Source organism: Brassica rapa, chromosome A01, assembly GCF_000309985.2.
Source record: "Brassica rapa cultivar Chiifu-401-42 chromosome A01, CAAS_Brap_v3.01, whole genome shotgun sequence".
In the NCBI taxonomy this organism is placed as follows: domain Eukaryota; kingdom Viridiplantae; phylum Streptophyta; class Magnoliopsida; order Brassicales; family Brassicaceae; genus Brassica; species Brassica rapa.
The window spans coordinates 2,470,711-2,488,442 of NC_024795.2; the positions used below are offsets into that span (position 1 = coordinate 2,470,711).

The window sequence follows — 17,732 nt, forward strand, 5'->3', positions numbered from 1 at the left end:
TTATAAACAAACAAATAATGAAAGAATTATGAGATCATAATATTAGCATTATAGTAAATGCTATAGTATTTATATTTATTTTATAATACCATTATATTTTTAATAGCATTATATTTTTAATATTTATTTTAGTTTCAGATGTTTAGTTTTATAATATATACTATCATTATTTATTATTATATAAATGTGCACATTACAATACATCTTTTATATATATATATATATATATATATATATGTTGAAGAAAATGACATAAAAGAATTATTATAAAAAGAGTTATTTTTTTATGTGACGAACATAAATCTGCTAATATGTTTTATCCTATAAAATAGTTACCCTCATATTTTGTGAGATTAATTGTAGTTTTTATGTTTTGGGATGGCAACGATAGTTTGTATGTTTTTAAAATAAATCTTGTTATATAACTTTAATGGTTATTTTGATAGAAACAACCAAATATAAATATGAGTAAGTTTGGAGATGAGTTTGTTTGATGTTTTATGTAGTATTGATTTAAGAGGGATGCTACATCAGGCGTAGGATATTGGTTTATATTGTGTTACAATAATTTGAGCACCGGGGATGCGCGTGATTTATATTTTTTTGTGTATGTGTCAATAATTTATTGTACACACTATCGTATTGTTTCATTTTTGTGGTTTGTGTCACAAGTTATATTCGATTAATATCGCCAAGTGTTTGCCCATAATTTATAATACTTCCACTAATTTAAGTTGTTTTGATAATTCATAGATTCTCCCTAGCCAACTGGTACGGGGTTGCTAGCTATATTGGCTAAATATTGGCCCATAATGTCTTGTTATATTATATTTATTTAATTATTATAACGTTTGATTTTATTTATTTATGTAATATATTCTGTTTGTATATACAGAGAAACAGAGATTCAGTATGAGAATTGATAAGTTTGTAATATTTCAGTTTTGACTGAGATTTTTATAGAGGAATTAACCAAATAAATGAGTTAACTAATGGTGAAGTGTGAGATAAGGCTGGTGGACACAGCTCCCTGCCAGAGCTTTGAGGTTGTGAGCTTTATAAGTTCTCTTCTTAAAATCTTGCCAGAGGGATTCTTGGGGATCGAAGACAAAACCGTGACTGACCTTACATATCCTCTTGTATGGAGATACCTACGTAATCCAAACAAAACTCAGAATAAATATAAGGAACCACGGCTGGATTAGTTACAAAACATGGTCTGCATGGTTGAAAACACCTGCTTTGCGACTAAGATCATGATTTCACTTTCGGATAAGTTGATTCCAGTTGTTCTGATGATATATGCCATTGGATATTGCCCAGCTTTCTTGTCAGGATACTTCAAAAACAATAAGATAGAAAAGTAAGAGCTAAAGCCTCAAAAAAGGTCATTAAAGAGAAGAATTTAGTGATGGGTCATGTTTAAAAGCAAGTTCTCACGGTATTACTGCTGCATCAGCAATCTCTGGATGAGCTAGCAACACTGCTTCTAACCAAATTTATAAGTTTTAAAACATTAAGAAGATCAAACACAAGTTGATTATATGTAATTTTTTTTGTTTCTTACCTGATATCCGTTGCATTTGATTAGCTCCTTTAATCTACCAACAGCAAAGACAAAACCCTCACTGTTAATGTAACACACATCTCCGGTCTTCAACCATCCTTCTGAATCAATAGTAGAAGCAGTAGCTTTCTACGTTTTTGAAATAACCTTTAAAAGCAACTCAACACAGTTTCATACCAACACCAAACACAAAAGAATTGCGTGTTAAAGAAGAAGCAAACACCTTTCATCACAGTAGGACTCCGGAACCTGAGTTCGCCAGTTTGATCAAACCCCAAGACACGACCCGTATCCTGATCCACAATCTTAGCCTCCACATTTGGAGAAAGCAAACCAGATGATATGTACCTCTCAGTCTCCTCTTCAGTAAACATAGAAACAACGATAGCCATAGTCTTGTAAAACTTTTAAATTATTGTCTCTCAACGAAAAGTTTTAATTGATTTCACTCATAGAACATTACTGTATTTCTCATAAAAACGGATCGAATCACTGAACCGTATCAACAGAGGAGAGTCTAAAAGTCTAAATTCTGATTACACCTAATTTTAAGCCTTGATCTTCATCGTTTTGAGTTCATCACCCTGCCTAACATTCCTAGCCTCCCAGAAACGAAGCAACATCACCTCAATCGTGTAGGAACATCAACCGGGCTTCAAATCGGAAAAGAAAACTTGAGAGCTAGCCATTTTCCAGAAAATAAAGGGATATCTATGTTTGAATAGGTCGTCAGGATAATTTCGAGAGAACATGGATCTAACCTTTTTATACTGAGATTTCTCCACCGCCTTGCAAGAGCGAAACATACAATAAATGGAGATCGTGGATGATGAAATCAAGGACGACTTTAAGAAGATGAATGCGTAACCGGTGAAAATCAAGCTCTGAGGAAGAAGATGAATCGAAACAGTTGGAGCTTCGTGGCCATGGTGGAGAAGAACAGGAAACAGAAAACGATACGTTTCAAGTTGTCTTAACCTATTTTCAAGTTGGGCTTTTTCAAAACTGCATTCTAAAATCCGTGTTAACACAAAGTCCATGAGGAATAAATGAAACGGTGAGTTTCACAACCCTTGGACACGTGGCAGTCTGTCAGGGAGTGAGTTTCCACGTGGACACCCCAGGAGTGAACCAAACATATTTATATATATTAGATTGTAATTGTAATTTCTATTTCTTTCCAAACTAAAACTTTTCAGTCCCACTATCCGACACTGCAAAGATACTCCACTAATATATAAATTACAATTATATAGTAGCAAAACAGGGATCCTATATAGTTTAGCCATCATTAGCTAACCGAAAGTGTACAGCAACCTTACAAATATGTGTACTCAAAGTGAAATTAAAACCAAGCTTTTGTTAATTAAAATATAAAGGATAATGTTGGCCACCGGAAGTGCTGAATAAACTCAACATAAACTTGCGTATTATCCGGTGTACATGCTTATGAAGTTATGAACTCACCAACCGCTCAAAAATCTAGATCTACAAAGCTCTTAAAACTTGACTGATTTTCTTTGAGCTTAATTCCCAGAAAAGCTTGATCATTAAATCTGATACACGATCTATATATTTGAAAGACAAAGCTAAATACCAGGAAAACTAAAACACAAGGCTGAATGGATTATACTAATACAATTATGAAGCAACACAAACGTACCGGTTAGAACTAAAGAGAAGCAAGAACATAAATACATGAGAATTATTATTATTTTTTTTTTTTCAAAAAAAAAAAAAAAAAAAACATAAATACATGAGAAAAATTGTATATGCAAATAAAAGATTTTTAAGTATTATGGAAAGGAAAGTGACGGTGGACTATCGTCTATATAATCCGAGAAACGATCCGATAATCGTCCATGTAGAACACATATTTTGATGGTCTAATAAAGAACTTTTGAAATCAATGAAATATATACATTTTCTCTCGGTACCCTCTTCCACTAAGCATGATATAAATTAATATATATATTCAGGTAATATCATTCATTTCTTAAGGGTATATGAGTATAAGATATTCTTAACCCTTGCTTGAGAAGGTATCAAACTGGAAAATGTAAAAAGGGTTCTCTTCTTTTTTCCCCAAGCAGTAGGACCCTAATTCATTTTAACATAGCCATCAGAGTCCACAACGCCCATCGATTGCCTAACCTTAAAATATAATATTTTATCCAGGAAATTTTAAAAGAAGGATAATTTGTAATAACTAATGATGACAATTTTATGTGCAAATAATTAAGCACTCATTGCTCAACAAAATGCCTAAATATTTACAATATCTAAGCCTAATTCTTGGTCGGATAATGTGGTTTTTATATCTCCAGCTCATTGACACTTCTTCTAGGCATAATACAGGTAGTGAAAAGCCACCAAAAAGTTTAAGTTACATGTTCAACTTTGCGTGAGGGTTTACTCATAAGAGTCAACAAAATCATACTATTCACAATTAACATATCCATTCAGGTAAAAGTGTCATCATTATTCATCTGTTTAAAGATTTTACTTGACTCTTGGATAACAAAAATTCTCATGCACATACAGTATTTATTCTTGTTTAATCAAACCAAAAGAACGAAAAATACCGTTTGGCCTATTTTTATAAAAGCATACTTTTGGATTCGAATTCAGTTTTGTCATGTTATTGCAACTTTTACTTTCAAAAATCTATTCTAAATTGTTAGATATATTATCACCATCAATTATATACTTCATTGATTATTTTTTTTTCAGGATATGAACAAATATTTCAAGTTTTGTAGTAACATAAGTTGCAACAAAAGTTTTGAAGTAATATAAAATAGTGTCGACCGTCGAAGTATCTATACGAAACTTAGTAGCTGGAGACATCCAAGTTGGAAACTTGGAAGCAAACAGTTCATTGTTTTCTTTTTTTCACAAAAAATATTAATTATTTAAATTTTATCGATAATTTTTTTAACTCTTTCGACAAAGCAATCAAAATCAACTTTTCTGATAAAAATATTATCAAAATATGACCAATGGAACCCTACCCGTATTACACTTTTTGCATATGCGAACAACTTAGAGAGACTAATACAAATTACAAAACAGAGAGAAAGGAAGTTAGTTTAATATATCCATCCCTTCTTTATTGTTAACCTGACAAAGAAATTTAATTAAAGTAAAGATATAGAAAAAGAAAGGAAACCAACTATTAAAATCCAAAAAGACAGACACGGTTCAAATAAAACTGGTATAATGCAGCTGTTATCATTACACTATTTAAATATTATTTTGCTTTAAATGTGAATTTATATATTAAGTAGTCGAGTCGCTTTTATTGATGGTAAGATCAAATTTTCAGTATCTGTATTTACCAGATATTTTCTCCAATGGCCAAACATGTTAGATGTACATGTACTAGGCATTACATCTTATTATATAAAGAAGACTACTCCCTCCTTCTCCTGCTGCCACGTCAGAAATTTGGTGATCCTAAGGGTAACACGTGTCCCACTCCGTTGAAACGCACCGTCTCATTTACGAAAGAGTTAATTTGTTTGGATTTTGTTTGGGCTTGACGTGTTTAATTGCAATCTTTTTATCTGGGCTTAAGACTTTGTTTAGTGGGCTAATGGAAATCAATCTCCAAGTCACTCTTCGCTTCAACAATTGCGACATTTGATTTCTAGGGTTCATACTGATATTCAAGGATTAGGTGACACGTGTCCCTCTCCATTAATGGTTGTAGCAGCCGAAGAAAATCAGTCCGAGTAACGTTGGACAATTGTTTACGGCCAAACCCTGTTGGAATCTGCATGTGTCTAATCGAATCGTCTTCTCCTTACCGGCGGACGAACTACAAAAACGTTATGGAAGTAGGCAACCTTCAATCTTCGTCATTAATGCCCTCATTAACAATACCTCCCCACTACTCACACGACTTTTTACTCAATACGTCCCTTTTTTTATTCCCTTCATTGAATCTACAGCTATAAATGTAAGAGTTTATTTTGGTGAAAATCATCAGTTCTTTACTCTCAATCGTTACCAAACTTTCAGAAATGAGAATATCAAACTTCTCTCCCATGTTCTCCGATCTGAGAGCCGGTCGTTCTAGCACCACCGTCGAGATTTTGCCTGTTGGGATTTTGGGAGTCGAGATCTCTCCCTCTGTTATGTCGTGTTTTGTTTTCTTCTCTATATAACAATCTCACCGCTTGGAAGTTTTTAACTTTTGTGGTTGAGTTGAACATTTGACTTGCTGAGACGAAGTATGTGTGGTGATTGGTGAACGAAGATATTATTTTTAACAGGTTCCATATCAAAGATTATGTCATAGGATTTGAGGATCTTGAAACTGTGTGCAAGTCGGAACCGCGTAAGTATCAGTTCACAATCCACTTGCATGAGTTTATTAAGTAACTACTTCTTCAATGACTTTGACAGCGTGGTAGCAGTATTAGGATCTGGATTTGGTTAATCTATGGTGAGCCAAGGCTTGCAAGGACAACCACTAAATGCAGTCACCACTGCTGCTGGTTTTGCTATCTTCCAAGCAATATTTTTCAAAGGGAGATATTATTCTTTACTTTCTCACCGCTATATATATATATAAGGTTTCTTTCGTGTTGTAACTAAGACTGATGTCTTGATGCTTTTTGAAATATGAATGAAGAGTGGTAATAGATGTGAGCATCCCACCAGGGACAAGGTTTCTGATGCTAGACCATATCCACAGGTTTGAAATAAACTTCTATGCTCTTGCATTGATGAAAGACTGAATGTATTAAAAAAATACAAAGTGGATTGAACCATTCTCTGTTGTTTTGAGTGCAAGATCCCGAAGTTAAACGGGCAAACGAGGAAAGGATTTTTTTTTCTTTTCCTAAACACAGAAATACTAATCAGCTATAGCTTTACATCGGGTATGAGAGTATGGAAAATGTAACTCTTAAGGACCATCTGTAGGCGTCGGATAACCCTAGGTTGAACAGGAGGCAGAGACTTGAGATATATGTTGGTGTATCTAGAGGGCTTTACTATCCTCATACAGATTTTGCAATAGCCATCAACACACAGCAATGTGAAGTCTGCTAACGTTCACTTGGATGAGAATTTCATGTCAAAGTTGCAGACTTTCTATTGCCTAAGACTGGTCCAGATCTTGACCAGTCTTATCCAAGTTGACACGTGAGTATGCTGGTGAAAGGAAGTTTTTATTATCTTGATTCGAGTAGTTGACCAAACAACAACTGACTGAGAAATCTGATGTTTACTCTTTTGGTGTGGTGATGCGTTAAGCTCTATGCGGGAGACCAGTCATTGGTCCATCTCTTCCGAGAGAGAAACTGAATTTCATTTGAATGGGCGACGAAGTTGGTGAAGAAAGGGAAAAAGGGATCAAGGACAATTTTCTTGATGAGAAGTGAAGCTTGAAGAGGTTAAGAAGCAGAGGCGGACCCACGTTGGATAAAGGGGTTGCACCTGCCACAGGTTAAAATTATATATTAGCAAGTCTATACCACGTATTGTGAGTTATCAGAGAAGTGTTTGTTGCAAGCCCGTACCGGTTTTCAGACTCCATCATCTAAAACAACTGGATCAGTGAAAAAAGTCGTTCATGTGTTGTTAATCTTTTTTTTTTTTCTTTCAACTCTGTGTTGTTAATCTGAATAGGGTTTTGATCCTCAATAGCATATTTTTCATGTAAACTAATGATCCAAATGGATTTATTTAGATTATATTTGTACTTTTGAGAGCTAGAGAAACGAATTTCACACAAGTAATTTTGTGAAATGAATATACAGAGTTCCTTATGTCTTAAGAAAGTTGGGATTAGATTTTTGTAAGACGTGTACTAAAAGATTCAACAAATTACAGCTCATTTACTTTTATTTTTTCTATATATTTATTTGCATATAAGTTCTTTGGTGATTTGTTACTTTTAAAATTTTCACTACATTGAAGTAACCCAGGTGTTTGAGGTGGGGATTAGGCTATGTATAGCTCTACCATGGTGCAATTAAAGCATGGATTGGACTTGGAGGGAGAATGAGAGAACAAGGTTGTATAGTCACAATGGTGTCCATTAGTGAGAATGGAAACGGAGATATAGCAGGGGTTCCAATGACTAAAGTCTTCACGCAAATGGTTGAGAGGGAAAATGTGATAAAATATCTATTAGAATGTCTAATTAAAATAATTTTTTTGACAAAATGTCTAATTAAAATAATTCTAACAATGAAGGTGAAGAAACCAAAATTTTACAACAACCACAAACGGGAGAAATATTCTTCTGGACCACTTATTCAAGAAGCGTTCAAATTTTACTCCATAAATGAAGTAATCTATTTTTTGTTTGTTCATCACTCTATTATGGAATGAGAAATGAAGTAGGATTGGAGTAATTTTACTTCATTTTCATTTTTACTCCATTTTAGAGGAAAAAATGGAGTTTTACATTGGAGATGCTCTAATAAGAGTAAATGTTATTTTGAAAATAAAATAAATATTTAAACTCTCAATCCAAATTCCTAAACCTTAAACTCTAGACCTAAAACACTTAACCCCAAACCTTAACACAATGAACTCTAAAGCACTAAAAATTAAATTTTAAACACTAAATAATCTTGACTTCGTTACCACAACATTTAAAGACGCATTGTTGAAACTGCATGTCTAAAACCACAATATTGTACTAATTTTACTTACACATTATCTACATGGCGATTATTTATGAATACTACGTCTCTACTCACTTTTACTTTATCACAAAAACTATTGCAAAACAAATGTTACTATAAAAATAAGTTTTTTTGAGGATTTATTTTCATACTAAATAAACTCAAACTAATACATTACATTATGTCTTCTTTTAAACTACACTTAAAAGCATTCACATTAATTAAGGAAGAGTTTTGCAAGAGACTCGAATTATATGTTCGTTTTCAAATACAGTAAAAACTCTATAAATTAAAAATGTTGGGATTATGATATTTTATTAATTTAAAAAATTATAATTTACAAAAAAGTTTTATAACAAATCACCTCTCAGTTGTACTCCTATAAGACGAACACGTTGGCAGACTCCTTAGGTTGTTAACGGTCACAAAACAACTACTTATAACAAATCAAAAACGAGAAAAAAACACTAATCTGAGTTTTGGCGCTTTTTCTTGGACACTAATTCTATTTATATTTATATTTCCATTAACATTTACTAATTGATTTTATTTTATAAAAAAACTACATAAACGTTTCTGAAATTAAGAGAGATGTCATAAATATTTTGTCCAAAAATAAAGATTTTCAATCTGAGTTTTTACTGACAAAAAATATATTTACAAATATGTTTTAATTATTTTAAAACACTAATCTCAATCACATAAATTAACTTTATTATTTATCATAGTTCTCCAAAAAAATCAAATCATTTAACGTAAATTTACACACTTAGAAAACTAATTTAGAAAAAATCGTATAAAATGTTTCATATTAAAAAAAAAAGTAAATATCAAAATGAAAATAGAACAACTATTTTAATGAAAAAAATCATAGCAAATAAGAATATAATTTGCAAATAGATACAAACACTCTACTATACAATAAATGAACACATTAGCTTTTTATGATATAAAGGAGAGTTAAAAATTATTGTATCCACATAAATATAGATAATTCTATAAAAGTTATATACTTAGTTATTCAAATATATAGATTTGATTCGATTTGTTATTTGTTTCAATTCAAACTAAATTTTTTGGATATCTGTAATTATATGAAACAAAGTAAATACTAATATGTCAAATAATTACATAATAAAAATGAAATTTCTTTATTAACTGGATAAATCTATAATTTTTAATAAAAAAACAAACTCAAATAATAAATATATTTTTAGATAAATTTCAAAAATTAAAAATAAACTAGATAGTTTTTTCGTACTTCCCGCCCGTAGGGCGGGCCTATCCTAGTAAACTATAAAGAAATGACTGTTAACGGTTCTATTTGTTTCTATTTTAAAAATACTTTACAATCAATTTCATATGTTTCTAGTTTTGAAATTTGAAGTTTCTATAGATCTCATCCTTAATAATTCATATGTGGATTCAAAAAGTTCGGGCTGTAGTTTCTATATTATAGATTTATGTATTCTACACATGGGAAATCCATTCACATTCTTTATAGATCTTTTTATATAAGAAATTCTTACTATCATTTTTACTTTGGACAACGCAATATTCTGATGAAATATAAATTATATCGCGAAATAGAATTCTTATGAGGATTCGCTCCGTTAGTTAGTGATCAGAGTTTGATTGATTCCACTCTAATTTAATGTTGGTTTGCACTATGCGTGGATATGATGTGGTAAGAAAACATATAATGGAATTAATTTGGGTTTCCACATGAAAATTGTGAAGATTTGATATTTTAATTAATATACTAGTTGTTTAGATATCCTAAAATTTAATAACGCATAACTTTAACAGTTTACAATAAGTATTGAATAAAAATGGTGTATTCATATGCTCATTTAATTTTCAACTAAAGCTAAACACTGAATAAATAACAGCTACAAGAAATTCAGGTCCCTATTTTCTGAAATATCAAAAACAGTTTTATTTTATCAGTAAAATCAGTGCTATCAAATTGTCAATTCTTATAACACGGTACAAAGAATATACGTGGAATTTTATTCTTAGTTAGAAATTACAATCAATATTATGATCTATATTGCATGTACTTCTCTTTTTGTTTATCACAAAACCATGGTGGGAGACTCAAACAAGAAGAGTCTCTTTAATAAAATCAAGAATGTTTTTAACGGTTAAGATAATAACTATTGGACCCATCAACTTCTTTTTTCCCTACCTTGGAATAAATACATGATAAAACTCCAATAGCGGAATAAATATAATGTTTCCGTTATATAAAGACCATCATAAGTTTCATCATTAATCCCACTTTAGTTTCTTTAAATCACATCCCTTCATCCTGAAGCCAAACCCCTCTCTTTCTCTCTTTGTCTCTTTCTATCTTTCTCTTACACATATCACATATGCAAACACATGAGATGGATGTTTGTTCACCAGCCACGACCAAGAAGCTCTCAAGACTCGCGAAGCTAATCCTCTACACCATCCAGAAGGTCTCAGACGCCTCACGTCACAAACTCCAAACAACACTCGATCCACAACTACTCGCGAAACGTGGCAAGACCCTACGCAAATCTCTAAACGAAGCCGTTTCGACTTCCCACTCCCACATCACATGCCGTCCCTCCGACCACGACGATGTCCGATCCTCCTTCATCTCACCTGTACCGCTGCAGCTAGACTACGAGTTCAGCTGCAGCAGCACCCCACCAAGACGTTCCTACGCCTCGACCACCACCGACGGACGACGCAGCGGGTCTCGCAAACCGCTTATCAACAAACGCCAACGCCACGAGTATATCCGATACAACACGCTGCCTAAGATTCATCGGGAACGACACGGTGCAGCGACCGTGTTTCCCGACGTAGCCAGCAGCGTGGGAACCATGGACAGCTGCCACGTGGACAGAGCGGCGGAGGAGTTTATACAGAGGTTCCATAGAGAGCTGAGGTTGCAGAGGTGGATGATGGCTCAGGAGGTTTAAAACATGTTTTAGCGTCACCTTTCGTTACACCAAAATATCAAATCATATGGGGAAAAAAATACTGTGATATGTAACTTTAGTAATCTTATTTTGACTTTTTAATATTTCCCTGTATAGTTTTCATTTTTTATCTTTCATTTGTTTTCTGTAATCAATGAATCCATGATCGTGTTTAATTCAGATCTGCTTGGAAAAAAGTTGTAGGAAAATCAATCTTCGAAAATAGCTCTTTTTGTGTATATTGGCGCATACATATGAATGTATATTTACATATCTTCATGACAAATTTAAAGTACGATTTATATCTAGCTCCTTATAGAATGTCATAGTACCGACCCTTCGGGAGGAAAATATTATCCATACATGCATTGAGTTTGTTGTATGTTGTGATAACATTTAATTTGTCGTTTACTATGCTTTAGCTACACATGGACATAAACGACAAAGTTTGTCAGCCAAATGATGTGGAAAATAATCCATCGTTGGGAATCTATCTTAATTCCTATAATAATAACATATACTTCCGTCGCATAAGCCAATATTGTAGTAAGATTGGTAGAGTCTAGCTAACAAGTCAAAAGTTACTGTAAAAGCTTCTCCAAAGTATAGCATCGCTCCACCGAATCCCACTAAAGATCTAGAGGGTTGGATCTTAGAACTCGATCGATATTCTGTTTTGCCATTAATTGTAAAAGCTTCACTAATGTTTTTAAACATTAACTTTGTGTGGGAAGAATACACACAGTAGTACATGTTTGGAATATCCAATGAAATTAATATTTTCATTTAGATGAGTAACTTCTATATTATGCATATCCAATCATGTTGTTTTGCACATGATGCGGACTTGATATATAATATCTGTCCCAAATGTGTAAAAACATTTTGGAATAATATCTTGGTTATATAATATTCAGATCGGGACACTTTGTCATGTAATGGATGTTGATATGATGAAAAAGCTAACCATCACTAAATGAAACTAAGAAGTAGCTATCCATTTGAAATGTGTTCACTATCTGTGATTAAGTTGGTCGTTTTCTTCTTCCTAGTCTTCAAATCTTTGGCATGTTGTATAGTTTTTAGACAAGTCAACAAAACAGGTTTCTCATGTATGTCCACAATAAATGCTGTCTTAGAGAAGAAATTAGGAACGTACATGTGTTTCTTACTTCTTGAATGAATCCATGTAACCGGTTTTCATGCTCACTTATTTACGTGACGAGACAGAAATTAATGAGATTGATATTCAATCTTTGTGGAATTAGCATTATCTTAAAACATTAAATTTGATAATCTTTCTTTCCATTACTCATCTACCATGTGTACTCCAATTAATCGATCAATTTTCAATCATTTCCATCAAAATGAAGATTAAACGAGTCTTCAAAGTAAAGTATACACGCTAATCATTTGATATCAGATCAGAACCTTCTTTTTGCAATATATTTTTAAAGCCTTGCATTGTACTACTCATCTAATCATAGGGGAAAACATTCTTATATACATAAAACGGGGAATAGAAAACACAACGATCCAAGTCAAACCTCAAAGAGGACCAGCCATCTTAAAGTACCAAAACAGGTGTCTGAAACAACCGAAAAAAAAGACAAGGCATTCAACATAATAAATCAACCCCTCTCTCCAGAAGTCTTAATATGAGTGATGATCACTGCCCCACCACCTCGTGAAGCATATTGAGTTTTGATCTTCCACTCAACAAAACAAATCCATCCAAACGTTCCTTGCTTATCTAAATTTTTTTCTTCCATTTTTTCCTTTTTTTTGGATTTTTTTAAATGTCCTTTTTTTACTTTTTTTTTCTCATAAAAATTTAACTTACCAAAGGTTTTTGCACTCTGTCGTCTGTCCACCGCAAGTTGATCTTTGAGTCTTGGTTATCACGTCAATAGCCTAAAGGACGTTCACACAGTGGACTTTAAGCTCAACCTGTTGCTGCTATAAAAGCACCACGAAACCAAAAAAAAACAATAATATAAAGACATCATGATTTTGCCTTATCTGTGACTTCTGCAAAGAGTCTGACCTAGCTCCGTCTTCTGCCTTCTCCATCCCGCTGACCAAAGAGTTTGACTAAGACAAACAAGATTACGGGCAACACCATACGTTAGTAAGGTGTATATTACAGAAAGAGAGAAAAGAAAAACTATTTTCAAGCACAGTTGCTTGACACACACAACAAAAAGCACTGCAGGGCAGGACCTGCCAACACAAGGCAAGTGAAAACACAGCAGAAATATTGACCTCTTAAGTAGGAAAAAGAGGTTGGATCAGGACACTACCATGAAAATTCAAACTTCGCTACACCCTATGTCTCTTGACTATGAAACCGAATATGGGATCCCACTTTATTCCAATGTAGTGTGGAGCTTTGATGCTCACATATTAATGCAAGAAAATGTAAATAATTCAAAAGCAACTACTCTGAGGTAGCATACAAACCTGAAGGTCTTCTGGTATGCCACTTTGAGAGAACAAGTTTCCCTTTCCCACAAAAGGATCTGGTTTTGTAGCAGCAAACTCGAATCCCTGTAAAAAAAACATCATCACTATTCCCCGTTCCTTCAAGAAAAAGATTGCTAATTTCCAGGCAACACTTTTGAACCCTTAAACATACAAAAAAACTCACTTCGTAATCACGGTTCTGCCCGCAAGATCTACCCAGCTGAACACTCTCCGCAATCTCCCCAGTTATCCGCGTACCACCATGTGACTTTGATTCCCTCTCGACTTCATCGACAACACTGATCGATACAGACCTCAAATCACGATCTAAGTTCTCTTCCTGACAACTTTCAGTTGCTACCACATCACTAGAATCAGGTGTCACACACTTTCCAAAAGCCTCAGCTGGATCAGAGCATTCCTGAACAAGAGCCATACTATCTACTTCCAGAGCTTGCTCGCTGCCAGAGTTACACTCATCTCGAGCAAGGTTTGCGAGTTCAGGACTATCAGTGTTCAAATTTGCAGCCTCAATTCCCTCACCAGGTGACCTTCTAAGGTTACATAAAGGAGGGGTACAACCAGTAGTGATAGCACTATTGTCAGGAGAAACAATGTCTAAACTGTGTGGACTAAGAGATGCGCGCTTCTCAGGTTTTTCTGGCCGAGCATCCATCATTTCATTGTCGTTCTTTCTCTTCACATGCCTCTCCACCGCAGAATTGGAAACTGTACCATCTTCACCAGTTCTTCCACCCGGTTGATTCTGGTGCCTAGAAGGCCGTGGCCTTCTGTAACCAACTGGGAAAACAAAAGATGGAAGCTGTCGTCTACGCACATGAGAAACATACACATCCATCCCAGGCTTCCAGAACATATACATGTTTACTTCTTGTCTGAACTCCTCGACCGTACCACGGATATCAAACTGCTGACACTCTTGACCACCAACTCCCTCTGCCCTTTGCAAGCCCATGAAAAAGGCACAATGCAGAAACTCCCTAGACGCGTCGACATACTCATTTGGTTGGGGATGGCACATTAACATTCCGTTTGTATCTCTTTCTATCTGCAAAGTTAAATAAGAGACACGAGAGAGAAAACCATTCAATTTCTTTTCCTACCAAAAAAAATACAAATAAACACTGAAGATTCAACAGGTTACTGCCGTAATGAACAGAGGACGGTATCTACCTTTAAGGTCAGCTGCCTGAACCGTGACTCAACCCAACCCTTCCAAGCCAATAAATCCTCTGCATCTGCTGCTACTATATCAACTTGCAGGTAGTTTTTATATGCTTCGAAGAACATATACTGTTCAAACAAAGAGCTCCAGTGTTGTTTATTTAATTCGATCTCCTGCATTAAAAATTGTGCTTGAAGATAGGATCCTGAGTAAATGTTTGAGGAAACGAGAACAGATTTACTGACTTACTTGCAAGATATTGTTACCAAACTGGAACTGCTCTGTCATAACGCGAAGAGTGCTTTGAGAAACATTGTAGCTAGAATTCATGCATGGGTAAGCTGGAGTGATTATTGGCATAAGGTGATAGCGATCGCGATGGTTCTTGCGAGGGTCCCAGACAGGGAACCCAAGCTCATCCTCTTCAATAGCACAAAGCATAACCGGGTTTGGCCACCGCCACTGAGTATATACTCTGAAAAACCGAGAAACAAGCATACTAGGAATCGCATTTGGATAGAGCTGGCACACACGAGCTACCAAAAGTGCCCAGTTTACACCGCCCAGAAATCCAGTCACCTGCATAAAATGAGAAAGATGGCGAGAACATAAAAAAATGAAAATTTTCAATACATATGAATTTCATGAAGGTATGATCTTACATTTGAATATACTCCACGCCTCTTTGCCCAGTACTTCAGGCATCTTAATGTTGTACGAAAGTGCTGCAATTGCACAAAAGATCAGCGAAGGCAACAATCGTTCTTTAATATGTTAACACAATGAATAGGTAATACCTCAAAATTTGGAACGAGTTTAAGAATCTGATCAGCAACTCTACAACCATTAAGACTCCTGACGGTTGGCTCATCAACATCACACAGCACAGAAGAGTTGGATATATCGAGATCCTGTTGATATATCATGTCCATGAAGAGATTCGATTCAGTAAGCAGTTACAAAACAATTGTGAAAGGGCTAAATTTCCATCCATAGATCAAATTTCTATGCAAAAAAAATAACCGCAGTAAACAGTTCTCTTTCAAGTCAGAAACTTCTAAACCAAATTTCTCTAATATATGTCTTTGGAAGAAAGCGTACATTATCAACCCCCATCGACATGCAACCACTAACAAATATAACATATTATCTACAAGACTAACATAAGGTAATCACATATCAGCAGAAAACGATACATTAGATTCACAGATAAATTTACCTGTGGCACAACTAAACGAGATATGCTAGCATAGAGAAGATCAATCGATATTCCTTGAAACTTAAATTTCATGACCGGAACATGAGCGTCGGGAACAGGTTGAAGTTCAGTCACTTCTTCCATTTCAGCCAGCATATCATGCAAGATCATAAAGAAATCCTCCTGTACAAACAAGTGTTAAAGACTCAAGAAAATCAAACTTTTGCATCAAAAAGAAGTAATATAGCAAGAGTCACCTCCCGGTTAACATAAGATGGCCCAACACACAGAGTGTCAATGTCAGCCCCAGGCCCATGCACCTGCAAGTCAACAAGTTATCTTCTTCAGCCTCATGACTCAAGAGAGTAGAATAGAGATGATAAAAAAAAAAGAATAGAATTGCATTGCATAGAAAGAAACAGAGCTAACTCTCATTGATATTTTTGGGATGTTGAAAAGGTAGTCCATAATCATAAGTCTATGCGAGCACTAAGATAAAAGCAAGGATCACTTACTCCAAGTCGGTAAGAACCAAAGGTAAAAATGACAGCATTTGCATCCTCCACCATTTGGTCCGTATAGCCTCTTTGCTGAGTTAACTGCTTCACCCAGTGCTTCACAATCTAAAAGTATTAACCAAAACATTAGATGAGAAGAGTTACCACTACAAACACGCCTGGATCACAAATAAAGAGAACTTGAAAGAGCAAATAAAGGACAAGCAGACCAAACATGAGAGATCAACGGTCATAAAAAGACATAGTTTTTAAGCTCAAGGGTCATTGCACGATTGTGAAAACCTACACTCCAACGTAAACAGAGAACAACAATCAACCAACCAAGACACGGTGAATCACCTGATCAATGCGCCCGAGAACCTCCTCTCTCCGCATAGTATCCTCCTCGCTCTCATATAGTCCCTCGTCAACCAAAAACTTTAAAACAAACACGTCAGGATTCAGCTAAGCAATCGGTGAAACGACAAACTAAACTAAGCAGATACCTTCTCAAGCTCGAGGTTACGCTTAAAATCAGCCGCGGAAGGGCCAGCAAGCGAGAGAGGCTTCGTGATCCCATAGCTCTTAGGGGAATTCACCGATTGAGTACCCACCATCATACCACACACAATCCTAAGCGATCTCAAGCCGAAGGTGAGCAGAAACACATATTGCTAACTCAAAGAAAGATCGGATCAGGATGAAATTCGAAAAAAGGAAATTAAAACGAAAAACCGAAACTTTATTTGAATTAAGCGGAAACCCTAAATCGAAGGAAGAGGGGGGGGGGGGAAAGCGAGAGACTACGGGTGTCAAATGAAAGTCAAAGGGGGCGAAGGAGAGAATCTGAGAGAGGTTAAATCGTATGCCAGAGAGAAGAGAAAGGGATCGAGATGAATGGGGATGGGTATGATGAGGGAGATGAAGAGAGAGAGGCTGTGTTTCGGGGGGATGATATTAGGTAGAAGCCGATCCGATTTTTATTTAATTTTTAATTTAATTTAATATTAATTACTGGAAGATTCTGGCTAAATTAAATTAATGTGAAATGGATTTAAGTTTAACGGAGGAAGACGAGAAGTCTCCGTCTAAATCTAAATGGGCTTGTTGTTCCACCCTTGTTACGGCCCATGGAGACGTCGGCCTACAAAATTAATCATTCCTATGAAGGGTATAATAGTCTTTTTAATATGTTGCGCTCGAAAACT

General features: G+C 35.0%; 2 protein-coding genes across 18 annotated transcripts; one reads left to right on the forward strand and one right to left on the reverse strand.

Annotated features, from left to right (window-relative positions):
* Positions 1-99: 99 nt before the first annotated feature.
* On the forward strand, positions 100-11,463 carry LOC103842194. 14 transcript variants are annotated; one of them, XM_033286067.1, is made up of 4 exons: positions 100-5,531; positions 5,848-5,912; positions 5,981-6,724; positions 6,836-11,463. In XM_033286067.1, the coding sequence occupies exon 4, from the start codon at positions 10,596-10,598 to the stop codon at positions 11,175-11,177; it is 582 nt and encodes a 193-aa protein (XP_033141958.1). In that variant the 5' UTR covers positions 100-5,531; positions 5,848-5,912; positions 5,981-6,724; positions 6,836-10,595; the 3' UTR covers positions 11,178-11,463. The 14 variants fall into 14 exon arrangements, with proteins under 14 accessions (XP_033141958.1, XP_033141960.1, XP_033141961.1 ...); XM_033286069.1 differs by having other exon boundaries at positions 5,992-6,724; XM_033286070.1 differs by having other exon boundaries at positions 100-5,409.
* Positions 11,464-12,661: 1,198 nt separating this feature from the next.
* On the reverse strand, positions 12,662-17,495 carry LOC103850374 (nuclear poly(A) polymerase 4). 4 transcript variants are annotated; one of them, XM_009127137.3, is made up of 13 exons: positions 17,031-17,495; positions 16,885-16,962; positions 16,543-16,650; positions 16,285-16,347; positions 16,049-16,210; positions 15,627-15,740; positions 15,492-15,554; positions 15,079-15,408; positions 14,838-15,002; positions 13,828-14,712; positions 13,641-13,727; positions 13,225-13,271; positions 12,662-13,133 (listed from the first exon to the last, which is right to left on the reverse strand). In XM_009127137.3, the coding sequence occupies exons 1-13, from the start codon at positions 17,142-17,144 to the stop codon at positions 13,103-13,105; spliced, it is 2,247 nt and encodes a 748-aa protein (XP_009125385.1). In that variant the 5' UTR covers positions 17,145-17,495; the 3' UTR covers positions 12,662-13,102. The 4 variants fall into 4 exon arrangements, with proteins under 4 accessions (XP_009125385.1, XP_009125380.1, XP_009125374.1 ...); XM_009127132.3 differs by having other exon boundaries at positions 12,662-13,136; XM_009127126.3 differs by having other exon boundaries at positions 12,662-13,091; positions 13,195-13,271.
* Between the last annotated feature and the right edge of the window lie 237 nt (positions 17,496-17,732).

What these genes read in the sequence shown, in the direction of transcription:
- LOC103850374 (XM_009127120.3), bottom strand. Translation starts at nt 17,144, where the DNA reads ATGATGGTGGGTACTCAATCGGTGAATTCCCCTAAGAGCTATGGGATC. An exon ending in CATCTTATGTTAACCGGGAG is followed by an intron (nt 16,211 to 16,284) that starts GTGACTCTTGCT and finishes TTGTTTGTACAG; the next exon opens with GAGGATTTCTTTATGATCTT. An exon ending in TCAGGCAGCTGACCTTAAAG is followed by an intron (nt 14,713 to 14,837) that starts GTAGATACCGTC and finishes TTAACTTTGCAG; the next exon opens with ATAGAAAGAGATACAAACGG.
- LOC103842194 (XM_033286058.1), top strand. Translation starts at nt 10,596, where the DNA reads ATGCAAACACATGAGATGGATGTTTGTTCACCAGCCACGACCAAGAAG.